Source organism: Canis aureus, chromosome 16, assembly GCF_053574225.1.
Source record: "Canis aureus isolate CA01 chromosome 16, VMU_Caureus_v.1.0, whole genome shotgun sequence".
NCBI classification, from domain to species: Eukaryota; Metazoa; Chordata; class Mammalia; order Carnivora; family Canidae; genus Canis; species Canis aureus.
This window is the reverse complement of record NC_135626.1, coordinates 48,559,978-48,582,533: the sequence shown is the minus strand read 5'-3', so window position 1 is coordinate 48,582,533 and position 22,556 is coordinate 48,559,978. Positions and strand designations below refer to the sequence as shown.

Genomic DNA, 22,556 nt, shown 5'->3' with positions numbered 1-22,556 from the left:
GGAACTGCTCCAAATATGTCATTCTGGTGTGGCTGCTGATTACAACCCCCACCCCGGCCATAGAGATGGCCATGTCACCCGGGTCTGGCCAATCCTCCTGGCCACAGTGGTTGGTTCAGAAGCTGGCTATGTGGCACAAGTGGTGTCAATCATAGTCCTTCCTGGGCATATTTGTGTATCAATACAAAAGAAAGATAATCTCTCGGGATTCTCTAGGTTTGTCTAGAGTAACGGAAATAAGGCTGCAGGTGACTGAGGTGTGTTTCCCACGGAGTGGAAGAGCCTGTCTGTAGGATGAGGGAAGGAGAACACCACACACAGGTGGGGGAGATGAGAGAGGGACCTGAAGACACTGCTTGACCCCTGAGGCAGCAAACTGCATAGCGGCTCCATCACTGCACTTCCCTATCACATGAGCCCCAAAGCATCTGTTTTCCTTAGGCTAGTTTAGGGTGAGTTTCAGTTGCCCACAAACAAAAGAATTCTGCAGAATAGAACCACCTTTCAGAAAATCCCACCTTGACTCACAGGAACTGGCCTGTTGTACTCTGTCCTGGCCTCTACCCCGCACCCCTCACCCCTACCTTGTACTATCAGTTTTTTTCTCTGAGCCATTCCATCAGGGAGACTTCCTGGGAGCTTCAGCAGGTGCTCCCCCATAGTTGGTGGTGCCCTGATTCCAGGGAGTCGAGGAGGGGAGGGGCTCTGGACTCTACCCCACAGCTCTACGGCAGCAGGCTGGGACCTTGAAACCGACTCCCACCACAGTGCACCCCACTGGTGCCATCTATGTTTTCTAGGTCCTCAAAGTATCACCAGGGAGCTGTCAGACCAAACCGCACACACATATACCAGCCTCACAAGGATAGCCATATTTGGAGAAAAAGCAGAGTCAGAGCCTCTGAACAGAAAAATGGAATTTCTCTACTATGGTATTGTCAAGGCCTTCCCCACATAACCAGTTAGTCATGCCACTAGAGCCTTCAGTTAGGGCCTCATTAGGGCCTGGGCCCAAGAAAAGGGCCTGTTGTAGGATCACCTGTGTCTACTCAGCACTTCCTCATCTGTACCAAAAAGAAACACTGAAATTCCCACCTGAGTTCTTAAAAAGACCCTCTTCTCCACGGTTCCATCTGAGACTGAGAGGAAGGAGCTCATTTTTCATGTTTTTTTAATGACTGCACAGTCTTCCTTTGAGTGAATTGCCTTCATTTACACAGCCATTCCTTTGTTAGAGGACACTGGGTGTGTTCAACTTTCAACCCTTAAAAACAGCACTGTGACGAACACATTTGAGTAGAAATCTCTTTCCATTTATTTATTCCCCGAACCAGATTTACCGAGGCAACAGGGAGGACTTTTGGTACATGTCGCTGTGGGATGCTAAGAAACAAACCAACCAACAAACAAAACCCATAAAACAACAACAACAACAAAAAAAACAAGATGCAAACAAGAGTCCTCATGGAGACAAAATGAAAGGAAATATGTGGAATGTCAACACCTCAAAGAAACTAATAGTGGGCCAGCCAAGTAGCCAGAAAGTCACCTCTTCCACCTCTTCCACTGCTGGACTGATGTTAGATCTTTTATAAGCAAAGGGGCTCTGGTAGATAAGCACATGCGGTTTTTCCATTCTCTTCAAATGGCAAAAGTTTCATTTCCTTTGACAAAGAACTCTACTTGCAGAAGCCAGATAGTTTCTACCTCAGCCCGGCCTTCCAAACTACATGTGGCGTTATCATGTGATCTTATATCTGAGGTGCTGAAGTAATCACAAATTCCTGTCTGTTTTCCACAGTGACCTCCAACGTGCTTCTTTTAGAGGGATGAGGGTGGTGGCCTCCCACTGGCCTCCCTGCCTCCAGCTTTGCCTCAGTTTAATCCATTGACCGTTATTTTCTCAGATGAATTTTCTTTTTCTTTTTAAAATTTATTTATTAATGAGAGACACACAGAGAGAGGCAGAGACATAGGCAGAGGAAGAAGCAGGCTCTCCGCAGGGAGCCTGATGCAGGACTTGATCCCAGAACCCCCAGATCATGACCTGAGCCAAAGGCAGAGACACTCAACCACTGAGCCACCAGGTGCCCTCCAGAGGAATTTACTTCAGTGTCTATTTTGGTATTTTACTTCGCTGAATACAAATTTCTCATAGAGCTACTAGAATTGCTTTTTCCAGGAGTTTTCAGCAGTGTGGAGGCAGACACAGAAAAAATGGGAGGCCAGTCTTAGTTTGGATTCCCCCAAAAGCAGAGCCTGAGGCAAGGATCAGAGAGCAAATAGTTTATTTGGAAGGAGATCCCAGGAAGCCCTGTGAAGGAGTAGAGAAAAGACAGAGAAAGGAAAAACCCAGGAAATTGTGTATTCAATTGGTGAGTAGGTCATTACTGGGACAACTGGGACACACATGGGACTGTTGAGAGACTTTGGGGAGGGTTCTCCCAGAGTTGGCCCACTGAGGCCAGCAGGCTCTACCATCAACGGCTGTCCTGTAATGCGTCAGGGTTGCTTCTGGGATGACTTCTGGCCTGCCTTACCTGTGGCCAGAAGATGTCCCCAGATGGAGACACTGTGAGCGCAGGAACCAACTGTATACCATGGGGAGGATACATCCCCATCACACTAATTCTGGTTGACATGCACAAAGATGTGAGCAACAAGATGAATCTTCCTAAAAGATGGCTGTGCACCCATCACCCCTCTATTTCTCTCCTGCTCAGGACTTACCCAGAGCTCTCCATCACCCACATGGCACAACCTAAATTCCATGACCTGGGTCGGCCTGGGCTGCTGGAACTTCTCTCCGCCCAGATCCTCCACTACAATCAGACGGTGTGACCACTGGATCATTAGGGCACGATCCGTTCCTGCACCTGTGCCTTTGCTCAGGCTGGGGCACAGCCTGGGCTGCCCTCTCTCTCTCTCTCTCTCACACACTGCTTTGGCCCCATTCCCAAGGTCCTCCGCTTCAGAACTATCCCTCAGTGATCAATTCCTCTCTTTTTATGACCCCTTCTTCTAGGCCTCACCCACAGGGGACTTTGCACTGCCTTGTATTTTTGCTCTTTTCCCATGGTACTTTTTCACTTCCCAACAGTGCTGGGACCAGCAAGAATACACCTCTGTGTCTCCAGTGTTCAGGTTGCCTTGTGCACACAGGCACCTCCTTGGTCAAAGTTTTGCTGATGGGAAACACAAAGTTTGGCTTCTCCCTTCTCACTGCAATGAAGGTGCAGCTGGAAAAGGTGACCTCTGTGCCCATCCCACTCCCCCCCCCCCAGGGCTTGCCACCACATTGCCCGATGTCAGGTTGTTGATGGCCATTGAACCTCTAAGACTCACAGCTAATGTTCTGCCCATAGGCCCCCTCCCAGGGACAAAAGGCACAAAGGAGGAGGTGGAAATGGTCTTTGTAGTTCTAGACAGCAGGACTGCCAGGAAGAGGAGTTGAACAGAAGTAGAGGGTGGGGGAAGGGCAACTCCTGGGGTGCTAATCCCAGCTTCCTGTCTGGATTTTCCTTGACTGCTGCTCAGGGCCTATCTTAGGATGGTCACAGCTGCCGAAATAGATCTCTCCCCTCACCTGTTCTGAAGCAAAGAAGACCTTGATAACTTCCTGTCAAAAGAATGCTGGCTTTGGTAATTTTTCCAGGATGTGAGACAATACTAGGGGCACTGGTGGTGAACTCCCCAGGCTTCTCCACCTCTGCAAGGCTGCAGCCAGGAATGAGGGAACAAACAGCCAGGAGGGTGGGGGAGCGGGGCGTGGAGTTGAGGGGCCAGCTACCCCTTTCTATCCAGGGCGGAGCCTTTTCTGTGAACCTGGTTAGTGCTTCTGTCCTTGGTCTGCTCAGAAACCACTCCTGGCCCAAAGGACACCCCTCTGATTCAGAGTGACACAGAACATACCCTCCGCCCTCCTCATTTACCTGCCCTTCCCGGCCAGTCCTGCTCTCACAGAATTTTCTATTCCTGCTTATCTAATCATCCTAGCCAATTCTGGGACCTGGAAACCAAGTGTTTGCATTGGGGCGGGTCTCCCCAGCCCCTCACTCATTCACTCAACAAACATGAGCCCCCTCGCCCCAAGCTGGGTACTGGAGGTGCGCCAGGGTGGGAGGTAAGGGAGGGGCAGGGAGCCGGCGGCGCGGGGGGCCTGGAGGTGGGTTTCCCGCACAGGGACCGGCCCCTGGGGAGGGAGTCGCCTGGGACCCGCCCCCCCCCCCCCGTGTCCGCGGGGGTGGGGAGAGCAGAGCAAGCCCGGAGCACCCGCGCCGGGAGGGACCTGCGCATGCGTGGGAGATTTTTTTTCTTTTTTTTTTTTGGCGTCGCTCTCGTCGCCTAGGTAACCCGGACCGGCGGGAGCCCGCATGGCCTCGGACCCCGGAGGGTGCTGGGGTCAGCCCCCACCGCAGGGTGCAGCGGGGACGGTAGGGACCCCCCGGGTCCCCGGAGGAAGTGGGGTGGTTGCGGAGAGCGACCCCAAACGTAGGGGAGGGGAGGAGACTCAGGGGACCCGGGGGCGTGGGGGGCGGGAAGGAGAAGGCGGCCCCAGCGGGGGGCGGGAGCTGGGGAGGGTGGGTCCCGATCCTGGCCGCCCCCCGGCCGAGTCTCCCGCCCTCCCCAGCCCCGGGTGACCGTCCTGCAGCCCGTCGCCTGGGCCGCCCCACCCCCGCGCCCGCAGCCGGGCAGAGTGAAGGAAGGTGAGACTCCGGGCTCAGGCGCCTTGCACCCCAGTCTGCTTCGCACATTCTCTGGGCATCCTCGCGCCATCCCTGACTGGGGCTTGGTGGGGGGGGGGGGGGGGTTGCGAGGGTCGGGAGGGCCCTGGGATCTGGGCGGTGGGCGGTGGGCAGTGGGAGGCCGGGCGTGGGCCTGCTGACTCCCCCGTCCTAGACCTGCTGGAACTGATGCTGCTGCAGAACGCACAGATGCACCAGCTGCTGCTGAGTAGCCTGGTGGCAGCAGCCTTCAACCCAGGGCCAGCCTCTTCCCACCAGCAGGTGCGTGGGCTTGGGTGCGGTGGAGCTGTGCCACCAGGGCCACCCACCTGCAGGTGCCAGGGTGGGGATCCATCTGAGGCGGATCCTGGAGAAAAAGAACCAGGCAACAGTGCCACAGGCCTGGCTGGGTCCCTTTGGCATCTCTTATGTGCCAGGCTTCCAAGCCAGCAGCCTCAGTGGGGGTGGGAGTCCCCAAATCCAGACCACTCAGGTCTTGTTTTCAAGGAGGTTTCCCTGCAGTGCATCCCATACTAGACTGCAGGCCCAGGACGACGGGCACCATGGTTCCCTGAGTCTGTAGGGTGCTGGATACTTACTAGGGGCTCAAGTCATATTTGTTGAACAAGTGAAAAAATAAATGAATGACTATGAATACAAGGCAACTTTGGCCTGACTGGCACAGGGACAGGTACATGGCATGAGTGCACATTCATTGGGGAATGAAGAGCAGGTCCTTGGAGGAGCAGGTGACCTTAGAACCAGCCCTCAAAAGCCAGGTGGGTTTTTGAGGCTTGGAGGAGGCCAGGTAGTGTCCACCATCCAGGCTGGCAGGAGCTGCTGCCACTCCTCATGCCCTGGCCCTTAGGGGACCCCTGGGGTGAGCACCACACCTCCCTGATGGGGCACAGATGGATCCAGGGGCCTGTCACTGGACTCCTGATCCAGCTCTGGAGTCATACCTGGATACTTTTAGTCCCTGCTCAGCCACTTATTAGCAGGGTGACCTTAGACAAGTTGCTCCATCTTTTTAAGCCTCAGTTTTTCCCTCCTGTAAAATAAGGAATAAATGTCTTCAAAGTACCTGGCTTGCAGGTAGTGATTGCTCAATAAAGGGAAGCCATTTCTCAATGCCGATCTGGAGAAATTAGGGGAGCAGAGAAGTGGGGGTAAGGATCCTGGGACCTGTATCATCTCTCCTCCCCCTTTCCCACAATCTTCAGGTCTACCTGGAGGGTCAACAGGAGGAGGAGGAGATGCAAGCCCAGGAGGAAGGGCCTTTGGTGTTCCACCACCACTACCTGCCCTGCCCGATGCCCACGCTGGGCCCCCTGCTGCCCTGGCCGGTCCCTTTCCTTTCCTTCCCCCCACAGCAGCCCCACTTGCAGGATGAGTCCAGGATTCAGCACTGCCCTCCTGCCTCTGGGACAAGGGGTCTGTAAGTGAGGCTGGGGAATCCGGGCATTGCCAGGGCCCTGCTCTGGGGCTGGGCTGGAAGAGCTCACCAGGAGCTGGGGGTGGGGTAGAGATACTTGTGGGTGAGACCCCAGAGACTTTCTGATGGGGAGATCTTTCTTCTCTTTTCTCCATGTCAGGAGAACCGTGCCCCCGCCCCCACCCCCCAGTGCCACAGGCACTGTGGGTGCGGATGTACCCCCGGCTTCAGGTAGGCACAGGGTAGGTGAGCAGTGGGGTCCAAGCCCAGGTCAGGGTTGGGTCAGGAGGCCAGATGGGCCATGTTGGAGACGAGGGAGCTCCTCTCATCACTGGTCCCTTCCCCTTTCCTCCTTGGGGGCCGGTGATGCAGGAGGGAGTCAAGATCAGGATGCTTTCTTTCCCCAGACTACTATGGTGCCGAGAGCCTACCATGAGGACAGACACCAGCCCTGGACCCTACCAGCATCACTGCAGAGCTAGAATGAGCCCTGGAGCCCCCCAAGTGCCTCCCTATTGCCTGCAACCCCACAGCCATGGCCGGCAGCCCCCCCCCCCAACCCCCAACCACAGCCAGGCCCTCTCCTGGGTGAATCAAAACCCTCTTCACCACATTGAGACCTTGAACTGGCCTGATCTCTGCCCTGGAGTAAAAGCCCCTCTAAGCATCACCCAGGGCTGGGAAGCTACCACTGGTGTGTGTTGGGGGGTCAGTTTGGGGATCTGGGAATCAGAGCCCTTCCTGGACCTCCTCCACTCACCCCTGTCTGGGATGGCCAGGGCTGTGGGGTCTTGGTGACCTAATGATGGAGCAGGAGGTGAGGGGAGGACTGCTTTTGTTGTCCAAGGCTCTTTGAAGGCCTAGGATGATGAGGGAGAGGCCTGGCTCAGAGGGTCCCAGAACTGAGCCAGTTCCCTTGGGCCCCACTGTCATCCCAGGAAGTTGGCTCTTTTGGCAGAAAGAAGTCAGAGCCATTTCCTGCTCCGAACATGAGTGGCCTGAGGTCCCAGAGGCCAAGTAGGAACAGAAAGTCTCTCTGCCCTATTGTGCCAGAGCTTGTGTCCTCCACCATCCCTCAGGAGAAATTAGTCCCTCGGGGTCCCACAAGGATGGGTGTCTGGTGCCTGGGCTGGTCAGCATGGGCTCGCCCCAGGGCCTGGGCTGGCTGGGGCTCTGGACGGCTCTTGTGAAGGAGGGGGTAGAGGGAGGCTTTGCAGACATTGGGGAGAGAAGTCCAGGTCTGGTGAGGTGCCCTTCCTGGCCAGAGCTTAAGCCCAGGAGAAGACATTTGAGGCACAGGGTTAAGTCCAGGTGTTTATATTCAGACTAGAAAAGGAAATGACCCCAAAGTCCTCTGCTGCTCATTTCAGTCCTACAGCCAGGGCTGGGTCACAATCCTGAGGAGTCACACTGAGTTCCAGTGGCTGCTGTGGTGGTGGCCATGCCACTCATGTAGACTGTGCCCAGTAGGTCCGACTTAGGCCCCCTTAAGCACCTTGTACTCCATAGGTGCCCATCCGCCTCTGGCGCCAGTGCTGGCCCAAGACAAAGCACAGGAGGATGGATGTCACAAACAAGAACAGCAGCACCGATACCACTGAGATGATGACGACCATCTGGTTGTCTGGCCTCGGCTCTGGGGAGGGAGGAGGGGGCAGTGGTCTTAGAAGTCCCCTGGTCCTAGATGCTAGGACCCAAGGGGGAGTAGAGGCCCACCTGTCCCCCACCCGCCCCCCGTCCATCTTGCAGCCGCCCATGTTGCAGAGTTGAATGGCTAATGGTGCGGTGTCTGAAGGAAAGGTAGGCTGGGGTCCAGGCCACCAGCCAGCCCTCTGTGAGACTGTGACGGTCTCAGTCCCCTGCCACCGGCCCCTGGCACCAGCATATGGTTGCTGGACACCATGGCCTAGGTGTGGCATGGTCTGAGCCCCACCCCGCCCTGGGCGATGCTGAGTGAGCTCCTACCAAACTCTCTGGACAGGGACCACATTGGCCATCAAGAGTCACAGAACAGCAGAGCTCCTGGGGGACCTGAGGGCCAAACCTCTTCATGTAGAGAGGGGCCATGGCCAGCGAGAGGAGGCTGACTTGGTCAAGGTCACGCAGTTCACTAATTGCAAAGCAACTAGTTAGGTTCCAAACCGGGCACTTGGAGAGAACTTCCGGGATGAAGGAGAGCAAGAGGGAACCCTCAGGATTAAGTGTGGGGTCCCTGGGCGCCTGCACCCTGAGATGGCAGAGGGTGTGCTGAAGGCTTTTTCTTCCCCCAAGGAACTGAAAGTGGACACCCTCTCCCACCCCCTCCATCCGGGGGGCCCCCTCACCGTAAACCTTGAGCATCTGGGGCTCTGAAACACTGTGAATGATGTTCCCGCCGAGAGACCGCAGATCCAGGATGGCCTGGCAGGAGAAGTTGTGGAGGCCGTCTTCCCTGTGAGCCGTGCTGTTGTGCGTGGCTGTGGCTCCCTGGGTACCATCCGTCGTCCCCCAAAACGTCTGGTTGTGCAGCACCTCCTGGCCGCGGAGCAGCATGAGAGTGAGGCTCTCAAGGGGTTTCACGGCTGGCACGTGGCACTTGATGGTGAAGGGTCTCCCCACAGCCACCCAAGTGGGCTGCAGCTTCAGCAGCACTTGCGTTGGAGGGTCTGCGGGGAAGGAAGAGGGAGGTGAGGTCAGGAGCTGGGGTACGGTCCCTGCAGGCCCCACCTGGCCTGGCCCATCCCTTGGCACCGCAGTGTTCTCAAGTCCTTGGCTGGATTTGGGGAGGACGCGGTCTGGGGCCTGGTCTGCCCGCGAGTATACAGAGAGCAGTGAGGAAACAGTTCAGGGTATAGTATGTATTGACTGGTGGTGCTTTTACCAACACGATGTTTTCTGGAATGGACAAGCAGGGGGTGCCTGGTTAAACACCTGCCTTCTGCTCAGGTCATGATCCCAGGGTCCTGGGATGGAGCTCCCCATAGGGCTCCCTGCTCAGCAGGGAGTCGCTTCTCCCTCTCCCTCTGCCCCTCCCTCTGGCTCATGGTCTCTCTCTCTCTCAAATAAATAGGTAAATCTTAAGAAAAAAAAAAAAGAATGGAGGTGGTCAGTTGTCTACAAAGAAAAGGTCCAGAAATTGTACAGCCAACTAGAAACAAAACTTTGAATCTGTCTCCTCCAGAAATCAGACATAAATTTCCATATTAAACAGGTGGATAACTTAGAAGGGAGTGTTCACTGGAGTTCCGCCAAGAGTTGTGAGGTCTTCACTTAAGAGGTAGGGGCTGGAGTCAGACCTGCCTTGCTTCTCCAGGGTCAGGTTCATAGCCACCTCCATCGCTTATCTATTACACAAGGACCTCAGTGGCAGCCTGGATTCCCTCCTGAATTAGAATACCTTGCCCCCATCACCCCAAGGTAATATGTTGGATTTAGGACATTTTTCTATTCACTTGATCCATGGATGTTGGTCATCGGGAGGACCTAAGCCATATCCCTGGTGCCACGATGTTGAGAGAATCCTGCCCTATGGGAAGGTCTTCATGGCCCATGTGCAAGTGTGTGTGTGTGTGTGTGTGTGTGTGTGTGTGTGATGTTCGCACATTTGCCAGGGATATAAAAGCAGGGGCACCTGGGTGGCTCAGTGGGTTAAGCATCCAACTCTTAATTTTGGCTCAGGTTATGCTTTCAGGCCTGTGAAATTGAGCCCTGTGTCTGGCTCTGCGCTCGGCACTGAGTCTGCTTGGGTTCTCTCTCCCTCTCTCTGCTCGCTGCCCCTTCTCAGATAAATAAACACACCCTCCCTTTTTTTTAAAGGAACATTAAAGCACTAGGTGATGCCTTATCCTTCTCTCTGTGAGGCAGAGGGGCGACTGGAGAGCAAGCCAACCCTTCTGTTGGCACCTTGCTCTTTGTTGTGGGTTGGGGAGTGTCTGGTGATGGGGCTGCCACCGAGCGGGGAGGAGACTCTGAGCAGTGCCTGGGAAATGACTTTGAAGTCTGTGCAAACCTTGCTCGGATTGTCCTCTGAGCAAGCCTCAGAGCTGGGGTCACCGGCAGGCCAATGAAGGGTGTGAGCAGATTCTGAGCCCACGACCGGGGTCCTGCTCCTCGTCACCCCAGGAGCCCAGGGAGGTGGGAGCCATAGCGAGTGCCCAGGGGCAGTAACAGAGGAGCTCGGCACACAGTCAGTAGCTACAGGCTCTGCCCTGGGGAAGAGGGCCCTGCAGTGTGGCACTCACAGAACACACTGACGTTGAGACTCGTCAGCCTCTGCTCCCCGAAGCAGGTGAAGTAGCAGTAGATGATTGTGTCTTGCGAGATGTTGGAGACCAAGTACTCCTTCCACTGAGCTCCGGACTTCAGCAGAGTCTTGGCTAGGATGGTCTCCAGACCCCCGGCCTCAGGCCGGGAACAGCTGGTACTGCAGTTGATGAACTGAGACTCTCCGGGCTTCACCGCCAGCTGCTCTGGATACGTGTGTACCTCGAACACCTCACCAGACCCTGGAAGACCAGAAGACTGGGCAGCAAATGTCTCTGCTGCCCTATCCAGTTTACCGGCCCACCACTGGCAGTGGGATCAAGGGGCAGGTACCCAAGAAGAAAGGCCAGAGGTGGCCTCTCTGCTACTCTCCCCTTGTTCAGGCTTTATTTATTGCCTCGTGTCTAGACTGAGGAGGCTACCCCACAACTGTCTCCCTGCCTTCTTCCAGCCCCTCACCTTCAGATTAGTCTTCTCCATGCACATCTTCCATCTCCGTGGAGAGGGATCCTATTCGACCTTCAAAGCCCAGCCCAAACGTCCCCTCCTCCATGAAGGCCTCTCCAAGGTGGAGGTGGACTGTGTCCTCTGGGCCCCTGTGGCCCTGGTCTCAACCCTTTCCTCTCTCCTTTCTTTTTTTTTGCAAATACTTTTTGAACACCTGCTGCATGCCAGGCACTAGGCTAGGCTCTGGTGACACAGTAGTGACCAACGCAGACCGAGCCCTGTCCTTACAGAGCTCACGTTAACATGAAGGAGATAGACAATAATCACCAAGTGAAATAGCCAGCCTGTCAGCTGGTGATCAGCACCTGGGGAAGGAACGAGGAATGGGGTGGAGTTGCCATTTTAACAGGGTGGTCAGCATGGGCCTCACCAAGACTTGGACATTTGAGCAAAGCCATGGAGAAGGTAGGCATGAGCCCTGCAAATATCTGGGGAGAGGGGAGTCTTCCTGGCATTAAGACCCTGGGGTCAAGAGCATGCTTGGTGTGCTCGGGGAACAGCAAGATCGGCATGGCTAGAGCTCAGGGAGGAGGAAGGCAGGGGGAGAGGAGTGCAAGAAGGTAACGGGACCACCTTGCAAATGATTTATATTCATGCCGACTCTCCCTTCGATGTTTTACAGCTTCTAGAAGGCAGGGCCCAGGTTTTACAGGTTTTGCTTAGTGTGACAGACATTCAGAAGTGTTTGGTGCATAAAGATGGAGTCCTCAGAGCCCACCGCCAACTCAGTGGTGGCCGGAAAGTCCTTGATGCCAACCAGCTGGGCCTGTCCTGTGCTCCCTCCACGCCGGCATGTCCCCCCTTGGCCCCCAGCTAGTGGCATATAACGAAGTGGCAAGAAAGGGGCTTTGCAGGTAGAGCTGGATTTGCATTTGCCACGTACCAGCTGTGTGACGCTGGGCCAGGTGCTTTCACTCTCTGAACCTGTTTCTTCGTCTGTCAAATGGGCTAGGAATCCCTTTCCTGCAGGGTTGTGGTGAGCTAGCGCTTGGAAAGCACCGGCAGGTTGTCCAAAACAGAGTGCTCAGGGCGTGGTAGCATTTTTCTTCACAGTCCCCTGACCCACTGGAAGAGGATTTGGTTTCCCTTTGACGGCAGTCAAAAGGCAATGTCCTCTGCGGGCCTCTGCCGTCCCTGGGCCGCATCTGGAGAACAGGGGCACAGTCTCTCCTCTTCCCTTGAACCCCGGCATCCCCTTCTGCCTCAGGCCCCCACGCAGCCCACCATTCAGCCTCCACAACCTGCCACTTCCTACGCCACGAAGCCGTGGGGCCTGTTCAACCTGTGGTCCAAAAGGCCAGCTTCCCGTCCCCCACCCCCTCCTCCACCCGTCCAGGATCACGAGGAAGCCAGGCTGGCACAGCACCCTGTACCCAGGCTGCCACTGCATTCCAAACCTCAGTGACTTCAGGACCAGCACCCCCCACGCCCGAAGCCGGGGGGCAGGCGGCCCATCCTCTGGGCTGGCACGTGCCAAGTCGGGAACCGCAGGCACCAGCTCACCTGGGCAGCAGAACAGGGCAAGGAGGGCGGCGGGCAGGCCCCAGCAACCAAAAGGGGACATCTTGAGTGGTGTCCACGGGCTCACTGGGAACAGCCGAGGGCCTCCTGGAGAGAGATGGTGGACCCAGGTCAGGGAGTGGTGGCCTGGAGCTGCAGCCCGGAACCCCAACCTTCTATGAGCTGATGACCACATTTCCTCTCATTATCTGGGAAGTCTTCTGGAAGCCACGTGGAATGCCAGCTCCCAGAGCTCCAGGCCTGCAGGAACGCAGACAGAGGAAGCTGGGAAGCAGCCGATAAGCCGGGATATAACCTGGCCTCCTGCCATGCTGCCGTGCAGGGGGCAGGGCGAGTGACGGCCACGCATGGGTGTGAAGGATGTGCGTGCACGTGGGGTTCGGTGTTCTGTGTGTGCACGGAGGACAGCATTGCCTACAAGCCCCAGACCTGAGAACCCCAAATCCTACAGGACCCATTATCAAGTTCCCTTCTGGTAAGAAAGATTCCAAAGTCCAGGATGTGCAGTCTCTGTAGCAAAGCAGGCAGGGAACTGGGTTTCTCAAAGGAGACCCTGGGCAACTTAAACCTCAGCACCCACCCAGCTTGCAACCTCGACCTGCCCTGACTCAGCCAATGGGGACAACTCGAGGGAAGTGCTCTCACGACAGTCCCCAGCAGCCCAGGCACAGACAGAGGTAGAGGGGGTCAGTTTGGCAGTAGCCCAAATCCCAGGGCCTGGCTATGGTGCCTCACCCCCACCTCCACCCCTCTGGGCGGCAAGCCTTGGTCTGAGGAGGGGGACTCAGGGCCTGAGGCATTGCAGTGTGTTTCTAGGGAGGCTTTGTCACTTCTTGAGGGAATCCCCAGAAACAGGAGTTTCCAGGAGAGGCAGGAGAGAGTGGGGACTCCTTGCTTTATCAAGGGGCGCCCTAGCATTTTCAGGGCTCAGGCCAAACTCTGTTTCTGGGCTGCAGGGGTGGAGTGAAGTTGTGCGCTTCTCTTTGGCTATTACCACCATGTGTGGTAGGTCAGTGCCACTGGTCAGCCTGGATCCGGGGATGTCCCTGGACAGTGCTGCTTCGGAGTGATGCAGAGAGAAGATGAAGGAGAGAGCAAGCCGTAACCCCAGTCCGGGATCTGGTCCATGTGGCACTGCAGGAAACACTGTCATAAGGGTTCTACTTCTGTGAGGTCGGTACTGTTACTGTCCCCATCTTACCAATGGGGAAACTGAGGCACAGAGTGATTGACTTGCCCAAGGTCACATCCCTAGGAGAGAGTGAAGTCTTTATGAGTGAGGGGAAGCCCACAGGGCAGGGACAAGAGAAGGATTCTTAGAAGCTACCTCCCCAGGAGACTCCCCAGGAGAGAGAGAAATGCAAGGCAGCAGAAGGCCAGAGGAAATTGCCAAGGCCATCCCTGCCATGAGGGGCTGGAGGGGGGAGGTGTGTGTGTGTGTGTGTGTGTATGTGTGTGTGTGTGTGTAGCTCATGCCCAGGAAGCTCCAAACAGCTTCTAGAAGGGTCTGTGCCTGTGACTCCCAACCGCACACACAGCTGGGCCAGCCTGACTGCATCCCTACCAGGGCAAGTGAAGCTTCTGGGGCCTACAGATCCTGCTTTAAGCTGATCAGCCCCTGTTCCCACCCACCACTTCCTCTTTGATCTCGCTTTCATCCAGCTGGGCAGGCCTTCCTTGCCTGGGGCACACCAGGCATAGGGACTTGGCTTTGTTAGACTTGAATACTGCATCTGGTAGGTGACACATCAACTTCCCCTCCCTCCCCACTGGCCTGTCCACCCAAGAGGGCAGAAGCTGACTCGGATAATGCTGTTCTGCAGCAGATATGGTGCTAACTTGGCAAACAGTGATGCTGAATAATTGTTCAGTAAGAGGATGAGCGGGTGGACAGATGTGTAAACGAATGGAAGAAATGGTTTGTCTTGGTGTACAACCCAGAGAAGACTGAATGGGGGTCTTTCTTTTGGGTCTGCCCAGTGAATCTTTTACCTGCAGATGTCTCTTTTGACCCCCAGGCCATGGAGCTGGGCTGGACACATCACAAGGCCAACCAGGGCCCCTCACTCCCCAGAGATGAGCACTCAGAATTAAGCCCGGACACCGTTTTACCTGGGACTCTCTGAGCTGGGGCTGGTAGGACCAAGCCCTTCCCTTTCTGATCCTAATAGCAGGCACCCATGAGCCAGCAGCTGTCCTCACTTATTGTCCTGGGCAAGTGAAGAAGCTGAGAGAGAGGAACTTGATGCAGCAGTGGAGGGAATGGTGGTGACTCAGAATTGTCCCAGGTCACATGCTGGCTGTGGGGTGGATTCTGGTGGGAGGTGGGCTGGACTGAGGGGCTGGTGATGTTCTGTGAGGCAGAAATGAAAAAGCTTTCCAGGCTAGAAGGTTCTGGCCCTTCAAACCTGCTCATGGGAGTCAGGGCTAGCTATAGGTCCTTGTGTACTGCAGGTTATTTCGAGCCCTGTTCTGCCTCCCAGAAATTTGGGGGCAGAATGGGAAGGCAGGGAGGGGGCGGAAGTGCTCTACTTGCATCAGGCTGGGAAGCCCTTAGGGAAAGAGAATGAAGTGGACTTGGGGGCCTGATGATCAGACCCTAGAAGGCCAGGATGGATGCTTCCTGACACCAAGAAGTTGCCCAGGGATGAGAAGAAACTGACCATCATGTAGACGAGAAAAGAAATTCAGATGTTCCTTCTTGGAGCGCTATTCCACCACCAAATATTCCCTGGCTTATTCTTTAGGTCTCTGAGTTCTCCAATGAAAGGTACAATAAAGCTGGGAGAGTTAAGATGCTCTGGGAGATACAAGAGGATTTGCAGGAAGAGGAGATTGGCGTGTTGGTTTGGGAAGTGAACTCATCTCTTCACGGGGCTTGGGAAGGGTTTTGTCGTGACTGGGTCTGAATCTAGTGACGTTTCTTGTGTCCCAGCAAAACTATCTTTCAAGAACCAAGGTGAGAGAAAGACATAGATAAACAGAGACCCAGAGAGTTACCCCCCAAGATATCTCCACTAAAGAAACTTTTAAAGGTGGTGCATCCAGAAGCAAAAAAAAAAAATATATATATATATATATATATATATTGCAGGATAGTTTTCAATGCAAGAAGGAAGCATAAGGAAACAAAATGGCAAACGGATCTGGAAAATAAATATGTAATATTTATAGTATTTAATTTGAGAAGTCTTAAAAAGTTCCAAATCAAAATACTGGGCAATAATATTTAAGAGAGGATTACAGTTAAAGCTTTCTCAACTCTACATTGTTCAGGAGGGCGGATATACTTTAAGTTATAAGGAGCATGGTAAAATTTCAAGAAAAACCAGCAGAGATACAATGGTTAAGTTCTAAACTACTAGAGGAGGTTAAAATGGCATGAAAACAAACAACCTTCAATCAAATAAAGGAGAAAGGCATGGAAGAAGAGGGACAAATGTAAATTTTTAAGAAAATGGTATTTGAAAGTCCAAATCTATAATAATCACAATAAAGATGAAAATTTTAACTATGGTTAAAAGAAAGAGATTTTCAGGTAGATTTAAAAAAGGATCCTTGCCCTGTGAGGGTGCCTGGCTGGCTCAGTCAGTGGAACATGCAACTCTTGATCTCCGGGTCATGAGTTCAAGCCCTATGTTAGGTGTAGAGATTACTTAAAAATAGAATCTTAAAAGAAAAAAAAAAATCCTTGCCCTGTTGTTCATCTATTCCTGCCTGGTGTCTGTCTGGATTTAATGCAAGGACAATGCCTTGTATTCATAAATCTGTCACAGCAGGACAGCCAGGAAGAGGAATGGTGCATGGGCCTGCAACCTTTATAAAGCCTCAGACTTTTAATGTGATTCAGGGTGATTCCCTTGGAAATGACAAGATTTGATGTGACTTGCTAAAGGGGAAGGCCTGGATCACGATTCCCCCTGGTGCCCTGGCGACACACTCTTCCTGCACATGCAGTTCAGTTCTGAGTCACTTTGGCTCCTGGACAGCTTCAAGACACAGTGCGCCTGTGCATTTGTCAGATGTAGGTCAGAGGTGGCGGACTGAGAAGACGGGTGACATATTATGCATGGCAACCCTCCTGACAGGAAGCAGAAAGGGAGAGACTTCTCAAATTGGAGAGAGAACTTGGGAGGCAGTAACCTCTCCTGTCCTCTGCTTAGATTTTCTGGCGATACACGCTGTCACAGGGGCACTTCCTTCTGCCTTTTCGCAGCAAAACTTGATTTCCAATTACTAAGAAGAGGGAAGGAATGGGAAACTAACATTTACTAGATGTGTATTCTCTGCTAGGGACTGAACCAAGGTTTTAATACATTGTTTTATTTAATTGTCATACAAAAATAAAGAACCATTCTGCATTCTGATTATGCATTTGAGGAAGCGGGCGTCCGGGTGAATCAGTAATGTGCCCAGGTCATGGAGCTGTTGAGTGACAGAGTGACAGGAGAACTTAGGAAAGATCAGCAGTTGTCAGGGGTTGGGGAAGAGGGACAGGTGAGTAGGTGCACAACAGAGGATTTTTAGAGCATTGGAACTACTCTTTGTGCGTGATCCTATGATGATGGACACATGTCATGATACATTTGTCTACACCCGTAGAGTGTACAACACCAAAAGTGAATGCTACTATAGCTATGGACTTTGGGTGCTAATGATGTGCCCGTGTAGGTTCACTGAATGTTACAGATGTACCACTCTGTTGGGGAATGTTGACAACGGGGGAGGCTGTGCACATGTGGGGGCTGTTTAATGTTTTGCTGTGAAGATAAAACTCTTCTAAAAAAATAAAATCTATTTTTAAAAATAGTTCAAACACAAAACTCTCTTTTGAGTTTCTCTCAGAAGAGAAACTTCTGGATTAGAGTTCTGGCCAGCTTGTTGAAAATGTAGGTTTTTAGGGGCACCTGGGTGGCTCAGTGGTTGAGCCTCTGCCTTCAGCTCAGGTCATGATCCGGGGTCCTGGGATCAAGTCCTGCATCAGGCTCCCTGTGGGGAGTGTGCTTCTCCCTCTACCTATCTCTCTGCTTCTCTCTCTGTGTCTCTCATGAATAAATATATAAAATCTTAAAAAAAGAAAGAAAGAAAGAAAGAAAATGCAGGTTTTTCAACTCAACTCTTACTCAGTAGGGTTTAGTGGAAGTTGTGGACTTGGTCATTCCTAAATTCTCATCTCAGATTAGACTTTTAAAACATGACAGCACAGGGCAGCCCTGGTGGCGCAGTGGTTTAGCGCCGCCTACAGCCCAGGGCATGATCCTGGAGTCCCGGGATCGAGTCCCGTCGGGCTCCCTGCATGGAGCCTGCTTCTCCCTCTACCTGTGTCTCTGCCTCTCTCTCTCTCTCTGTGTCTCTATGAAGGAATAAATAAAATCTTTAAAAACAAAACAAAACAAAAACATGACAGCACAAAAGCCAGTTTTCTGTTGTTTGTGAGATACACCTAAGGCATAGATATGGAATAGCTGAAAATCAAAGAATGGGAAAGAATATACCTGGCAAACACTAACCAAAAGAAAGCTGAGAAAGCTCTGTTCATATCAGAGAAAGAGAACTTCTAAGACAAAAATATTTATTAGGGATAGCATAGATGCTTGACTAAAGGGACGGATCACCAGAAAGTTATAGTACTTCTAAATTTGTGAGCATCCGGCTTGAAAGAACCACAAAGAGATAAAATCATCATTATGGCAAAGAATTATAATACATGTAGGAACAATGAAGCAGACAAAAAAGTCAGTAAATAAATTGAAGAGCTAAAACACATAATTTAAAAGCTCGATCTACCCCTCTAAATTAGAGAACATAAACTCTACAAAAAGATAGGCTTTACAGCTCCCTGTATTTTTTTTAAGATTTTATTTATTTATTCATGAGACACACAGATAGAGAGAGAGAGAGAGAGGCAAGACACAGGCAGAGGGAGAAGCAGGCTCCATGCAGGGAGCCTGACCTGGGACTGGATCCTGGGACTCCAGGATCACACCCTGGGCTGAAGGCAGGTGCTAAACCACTGAGCCACCCAGGCAGCCCAGCCTCCTGTATTCAGGAACATGAAAACGTACTCTGACCCACGGGTCACAGAAGAAATTGTAATGACATGTGAAAAAAATCTTCGCATTGAGTGATGCTGAAAATATCATATATAAGAAATATTTGGGATACATCAAAAGTGGTACGTCAAGGGAAATTTATAGCCTTGAATGCTTGTATTGGAAAAAATGTTGGAAATAAGTATTCCATCTGAGTAAGTAGTCAAGAAGTTAGAAAACAAATAGGAAAGGAAACCCAAAAGTAACTCAAAAGGGAATAAATATCAGAGCATAAATCAAAACAAACAAAACAACAAAGTAAACTCAAAAGGGAATAATAAGAGCAAAACCCAACAAAATAGAAAACAAAGATATGGTAGACAGGATTAATAAAACCAAAGTGTCTTGGTTGGAAAAACTAATAGTATTGGGAAATGTCTGGTGAAATCTACTTATAAACGAAAGAAGGCACAAGTCATCATTATTAAGAATGAAAATGGGAACATAGCTACAGATTAAAATGAAGACAGGAAAAAAAATAAAATAAAATGAAGACAGGGATGCCTGGGTGGCTTAGTGGTTGAGCATCAGCCTTCGGCTCAAGCATGATCCCATGTTGGGGAATCAAGTTCCACATGGGGTTCCCTGCAAGGAGTCTGCTTCTCCCTCTGCCTATGTCTCTGCCTCTTTCTCTATGTCTCTCATGAATAAATTTTTAAAATCTTTCAAAGAACCGAAAAACAAAAAACAAGGAAGACAACACAGATCTACAGAAACAGAAGGTAGAGGTGGTTGTCAGTGATTGGGGGAGGGAAGTGAGTTGTTTCATTGGCAGTTTCAGTTTTGCAAGATAAAAACACTCCAGGGATTGGCTGCCAAACAACGTGAATGTATTTAACCCAAACGTTCTACACTTAAAGATGGTTAAGATGGTAAGCTTTATGTCATGTGTATTTTAAAAGACTGTGACTTTTAAAAGACAATTAAAAATGTTTTAAATTAAAAATTAATTTAAAAAAAATTTAAAGACTTTGACTTGTGCCAAAAAATATGAGACAGATCAAATCTTAGAAAAATATAACTTACCAAACCTGATCTGAGAAGAAAGAAAAAGTCTGAATGGTTCTCTGTGAAAGAAACTGAATCCATAATTTAAAATCTTCCCACAAAGAAAATACCTGGTCCAGATAGTGTTAAACAAGTTTACGCCGAGATAATTCTAATTTTATAAAAACTCTTCCTGAGAATGAAAATAGCATTAAACAAGTTTACGCCGAGATAATTCTAATTTTATAAAAACTCTTCCTGAGAATGAAAAAAGCAGGAACACGAACTCTTTCTATGAGGCCAGGGTAACCTTAACCTTAACATCAAAATAACACTAGTACAGAATGAGAAAGAAAAATTAGAGGCCAATCTCACTCATGAATATAGATGCAGTAATTAGATGAGAAATGCTAGTCAACCAAATCTAATCCTGTATATATATATATCACATCCAAATTGAGCTTATCTCAAGTATGCAAAAGTGGTTTCACAACAGAAGAAACCCTACAGATATCATTTATTATGTTGGTAATGGAAGACTTTGGTGCTCTGTGTCACATCACTTCTGTCCTCCTCTGATATCAGCCGTCCTTAACGGGGATAACTTCATGCAAGCTTAGACTCCCCTTACCTTGCGGTGTCCCACCTCTAGTTTGTCCCACCTCTAGTTTTGCTTCTTGCCTCAGAGTCTTCTTCAATGCTTTAAGAGCCGTTTATTAGCCTGCCAAGTGTTTCCCAAGAGTGGCAGAGAAGTTCCCTAACACGCAGCCCTCACCCAGTGAAGGACAGGAGCTGGTGGGTGTGAGCTCCTGCCTCTTCCTTCTCCTTGGGCAATTCTAGGAGGCACCTAGTAGGCTTCTCCGAGGTCCCAGGACATCAGGCTCCCTCTGCCTGCAGCCAGGACGTCAAATACCTTTAACTGGCATTTCTTCCTTCCTTTCTCTGTCACCCTGTTCTTTCATTCCCAGATTCCTAGAATCACCTCTTAAACAACCTACCTGAACCCAAGTCCTCCTTGTTCCAGGCTCTGCTTTAAAAGGTGCTCTAAAAATGTACATGAACAGATTTAAGAAGAAAAACATATCATCCAGGAAAAAAAAAAAGACAACATTCAATATCCTTTCAGGAAAGGATAAGGATCTTACCTTTCCTATCCTTTCAGATCTTAGCAGATTAGAATGAAATCTTTTTTTTTTTTTAAAGATTTTATTTTTACATAATCTGTATACCCACTGTGGGGCTTGAGCTCACAACCCTGAAATCAAGAGTCAGGCGCTTTACCCACTGAGCCCGCCAGGCACCCCTAGAAGGAAATTTCTTTCACCTGATAGAGAACTTACAAAAAGCCTATGCATATATTATGTTTATCAAATAAATCTTGGAAGCATTTTCTATAAAAGCAGGAGCCAGACGAGGATGGCCACTATCTCTGTTATTTTCTTTTTATTTTTTTATTTTATTATTTTTTTAAGATTTTATTTATTCATTTATGAGAGACCCAGAGAGAGAGAGAGAGAGAGAGAGGCAGAGACACAGGCAGAGGGAGAAGCAGGCTCCATGCAGGGAGCCATACGTGGGACTTGATCCTGGGTCTCCAGGATCATGGCCTGAGCCAAAGGCAGACGCTCAACCACTCAGCCACCCAGGCATCCCCTCTGTTATTTTCAACATTGCTCTGGAGGTCCTAGACAGTGCAATAAGACAAAAAGAAAGAAGGAAAGAAAGAAAGAGAGAAAGAGGAAAGAAAGAAAGAGAGAAAGAAAAGAGAAAGAAGAAAGAAAGAAAGAAAGAAAGAAAGAAAGAAAGAAAGAAAGAAAGAAAAAAGAAAAGAAATCAAAGCCCTAAGAATGAAAAAGGAGCAAAACTATCAGTGTTTTCTCATGATATGATTGTCTGGGTAGAAAATGCAACAGAATGATCAGATTCTAAATAACAAGGGATTTTATCAAGGCAACTAGCTATCAGATCAATATCCAAAAATAAGTTGCTTTTATGTATATAGGCAACATACGATAATATAATTTAAAAAAACACAGCCTCTATAGCAGCAGTAAAAGAGAAATAGACTAGCAAGACATGTATATGACCTGTATAGTAAGAAAGTTATGGAAGAGATTCATCATAAACCCCAGATGCAATCCCAGGAGGAAGGGGACCATCCCTTTCTCGATGCATCGGGCCTGAGCACAGCTCACATGGCCCGGGCCGTCCCCACGTGGGCCCCTGGACAAGAGCCTCGTGTTTCTAAATCCGCCACCTGAGACAGAGCAGGAGAGGAACCAGGAGACAAAAACAGGAAACCACCACCAGAGCAAGGTGGGTGGGCTGGTGACCTCAGATGGCAGGGGAGCTGCACCCAGGAGGGAGCGTGTGCCCCGAAGGAGCTCGGGGCTCCCTGCCTGCTTTCTCCTCAGTTCTCGGGGAGACAGGCCAGCGAGGGGAAGGCACTAGAAGCCAGGCCTTGACAGTCCACCAGAAACCCCTTCCAGCTGCCAAGAGGGAAGGCAGCGGCGTGATCTTACCAGTCGTCTGCTGAGTGTGCTGATCCTGCTGACAGGCCGAGGGGTGCAGGAGGGCGGCCTGGGGTCCAGCACCCTGGAGTCCTGAAAGTGCCCAGAGGCTCCGGGTTCTGCGGTTGTGTGGTTCTGTGTGTGTGTAAATCCAGACCCCTCCCTCCCCCTCCGTCCCCCTCCCTCCCCACGCAGGAGTCACGTGCTTCCTGTGGCAGGCTCCCACCTCAGACTGAACCTCATGGTCAGATCACTCCTTCTTTTAAAACTGTGGCAACAGACAACGCGGGTTTTAACCACCTTGGTGTTCCCGCCTTGCCCTGCACTGCATTGACCCGGTCACCAGCACCACCTGCTGCCTCCAGAACTTTCCCACCTTCCCAAACCAAAACTCGGTCCCATGAAACACTAATCTGTACAAATCTGATGACTCTAGGCACTGTGTATGAGTAGGATCGTCCAGTGTTTGTTCTTTTGGAACTGGCTTGTTTCACTCAACAGGATGTCCTCAAGGGTCACCCATGTCTGAGCCCGTATC

The 22,556-nt window shown here is 51.1% G+C and overlaps 2 protein-coding genes across 8 annotated transcripts; one reads left to right on the top strand and one right to left on the bottom strand.

Moving 5' to 3' along the window:
• Window positions 1–4,293: 4,293 nt before the first annotated feature.
• PRR29 (proline rich 29) lies at window positions 4,294–9,932 on the top strand. 2 transcript variants are annotated; one of them, XM_077853805.1, is made up of 6 exons: window positions 4,297–4,433; window positions 4,631–4,706; window positions 4,900–5,006; window positions 5,948–6,162; window positions 6,320–6,390; window positions 6,567–6,829. In XM_077853805.1, the coding sequence occupies exons 1-6, from the start codon at window positions 4,374–4,376 to the stop codon at window positions 6,593–6,595; spliced, it is 558 nt and encodes a 185-aa protein (XP_077709931.1). In that variant the 5' UTR covers window positions 4,297–4,373; the 3' UTR covers window positions 6,596–6,829. The 2 variants fall into 2 exon arrangements, with proteins under 2 accessions (XP_077709932.1, XP_077709931.1); XM_077853806.1 differs by lacking the exons at window positions 6,320–6,390; window positions 6,567–6,829 and adding an exon at window positions 8,431–9,932 and having other exon boundaries at window positions 4,294–4,433.
• ICAM2 (intercellular adhesion molecule 2) lies at window positions 7,461–22,189 on the bottom strand. Of its 6 annotated transcripts, none has more exons than XM_077853800.1 (6): window positions 22,031–22,185; window positions 20,507–20,552; window positions 12,412–12,516; window positions 10,380–10,679; window positions 8,484–8,804; window positions 7,461–7,795 (listed from the first exon to the last, which is right to left on the bottom strand). In XM_077853800.1, exons 3-6 carry the CDS (start codon window positions 12,470–12,472, stop codon window positions 7,647–7,649), a joined length of 831 nt encoding a protein of 276 aa, XP_077709926.1. In that variant the 5' UTR covers window positions 12,473–12,516; window positions 20,507–20,552; window positions 22,031–22,185; the 3' UTR covers window positions 7,461–7,646. The 6 variants fall into 6 exon arrangements, with proteins under 6 accessions (XP_077709926.1, XP_077709929.1, XP_077709925.1 ...); XM_077853803.1 differs by having other exon boundaries at window positions 10,380–10,643; window positions 22,031–22,182; XM_077853799.1 differs by lacking the exon at window positions 20,507–20,552 and having other exon boundaries at window positions 22,031–22,189.
• Window positions 22,190–22,556: the final 367 nt, after the last annotated feature.

What these genes read in the sequence shown, in the direction of transcription:
- PRR29 (XM_077853805.1), top strand. Translation starts at nt 4,374, where the DNA reads ATGGCCTCGGACCCCGGAGGGTGCTGGGGTCAGCCCCCACCGCAGGGT. An exon ending in GCCGGGCAGAGTGAAGGAAG is followed by an intron (nt 4,707 to 4,899) that starts GTGAGACTCCGG and finishes CCCCCGTCCTAG; the next exon opens with ACCTGCTGGAACTGATGCTG. An exon ending in CAGCCTCTTCCCACCAGCAG is followed by an intron (nt 5,007 to 5,947) that starts GTGCGTGGGCTT and finishes CACAATCTTCAG; the next exon opens with GTCTACCTGGAGGGTCAACA.
- ICAM2 (XM_077853799.1), bottom strand. Translation starts at nt 12,472, where the DNA reads ATGTCCCCTTTTGGTTGCTGGGGCCTGCCCGCCGCCCTCCTTGCCCTG. An exon ending in TGCCCTGTTCTGCTGCCCAG is followed by an intron (nt 10,680 to 12,411) that starts GTGAGCTGGTGC and finishes TGGATAGGGCAG; the next exon opens with CAGAGACATTTGCTGCCCAG. An exon ending in TCTCAACGTCAGTGTGTTCT is followed by an intron (nt 8,805 to 10,379) that starts GTGAGTGCCACA and finishes CCTTCCCCGCAG; the next exon opens with ACCCTCCAACGCAAGTGCTG.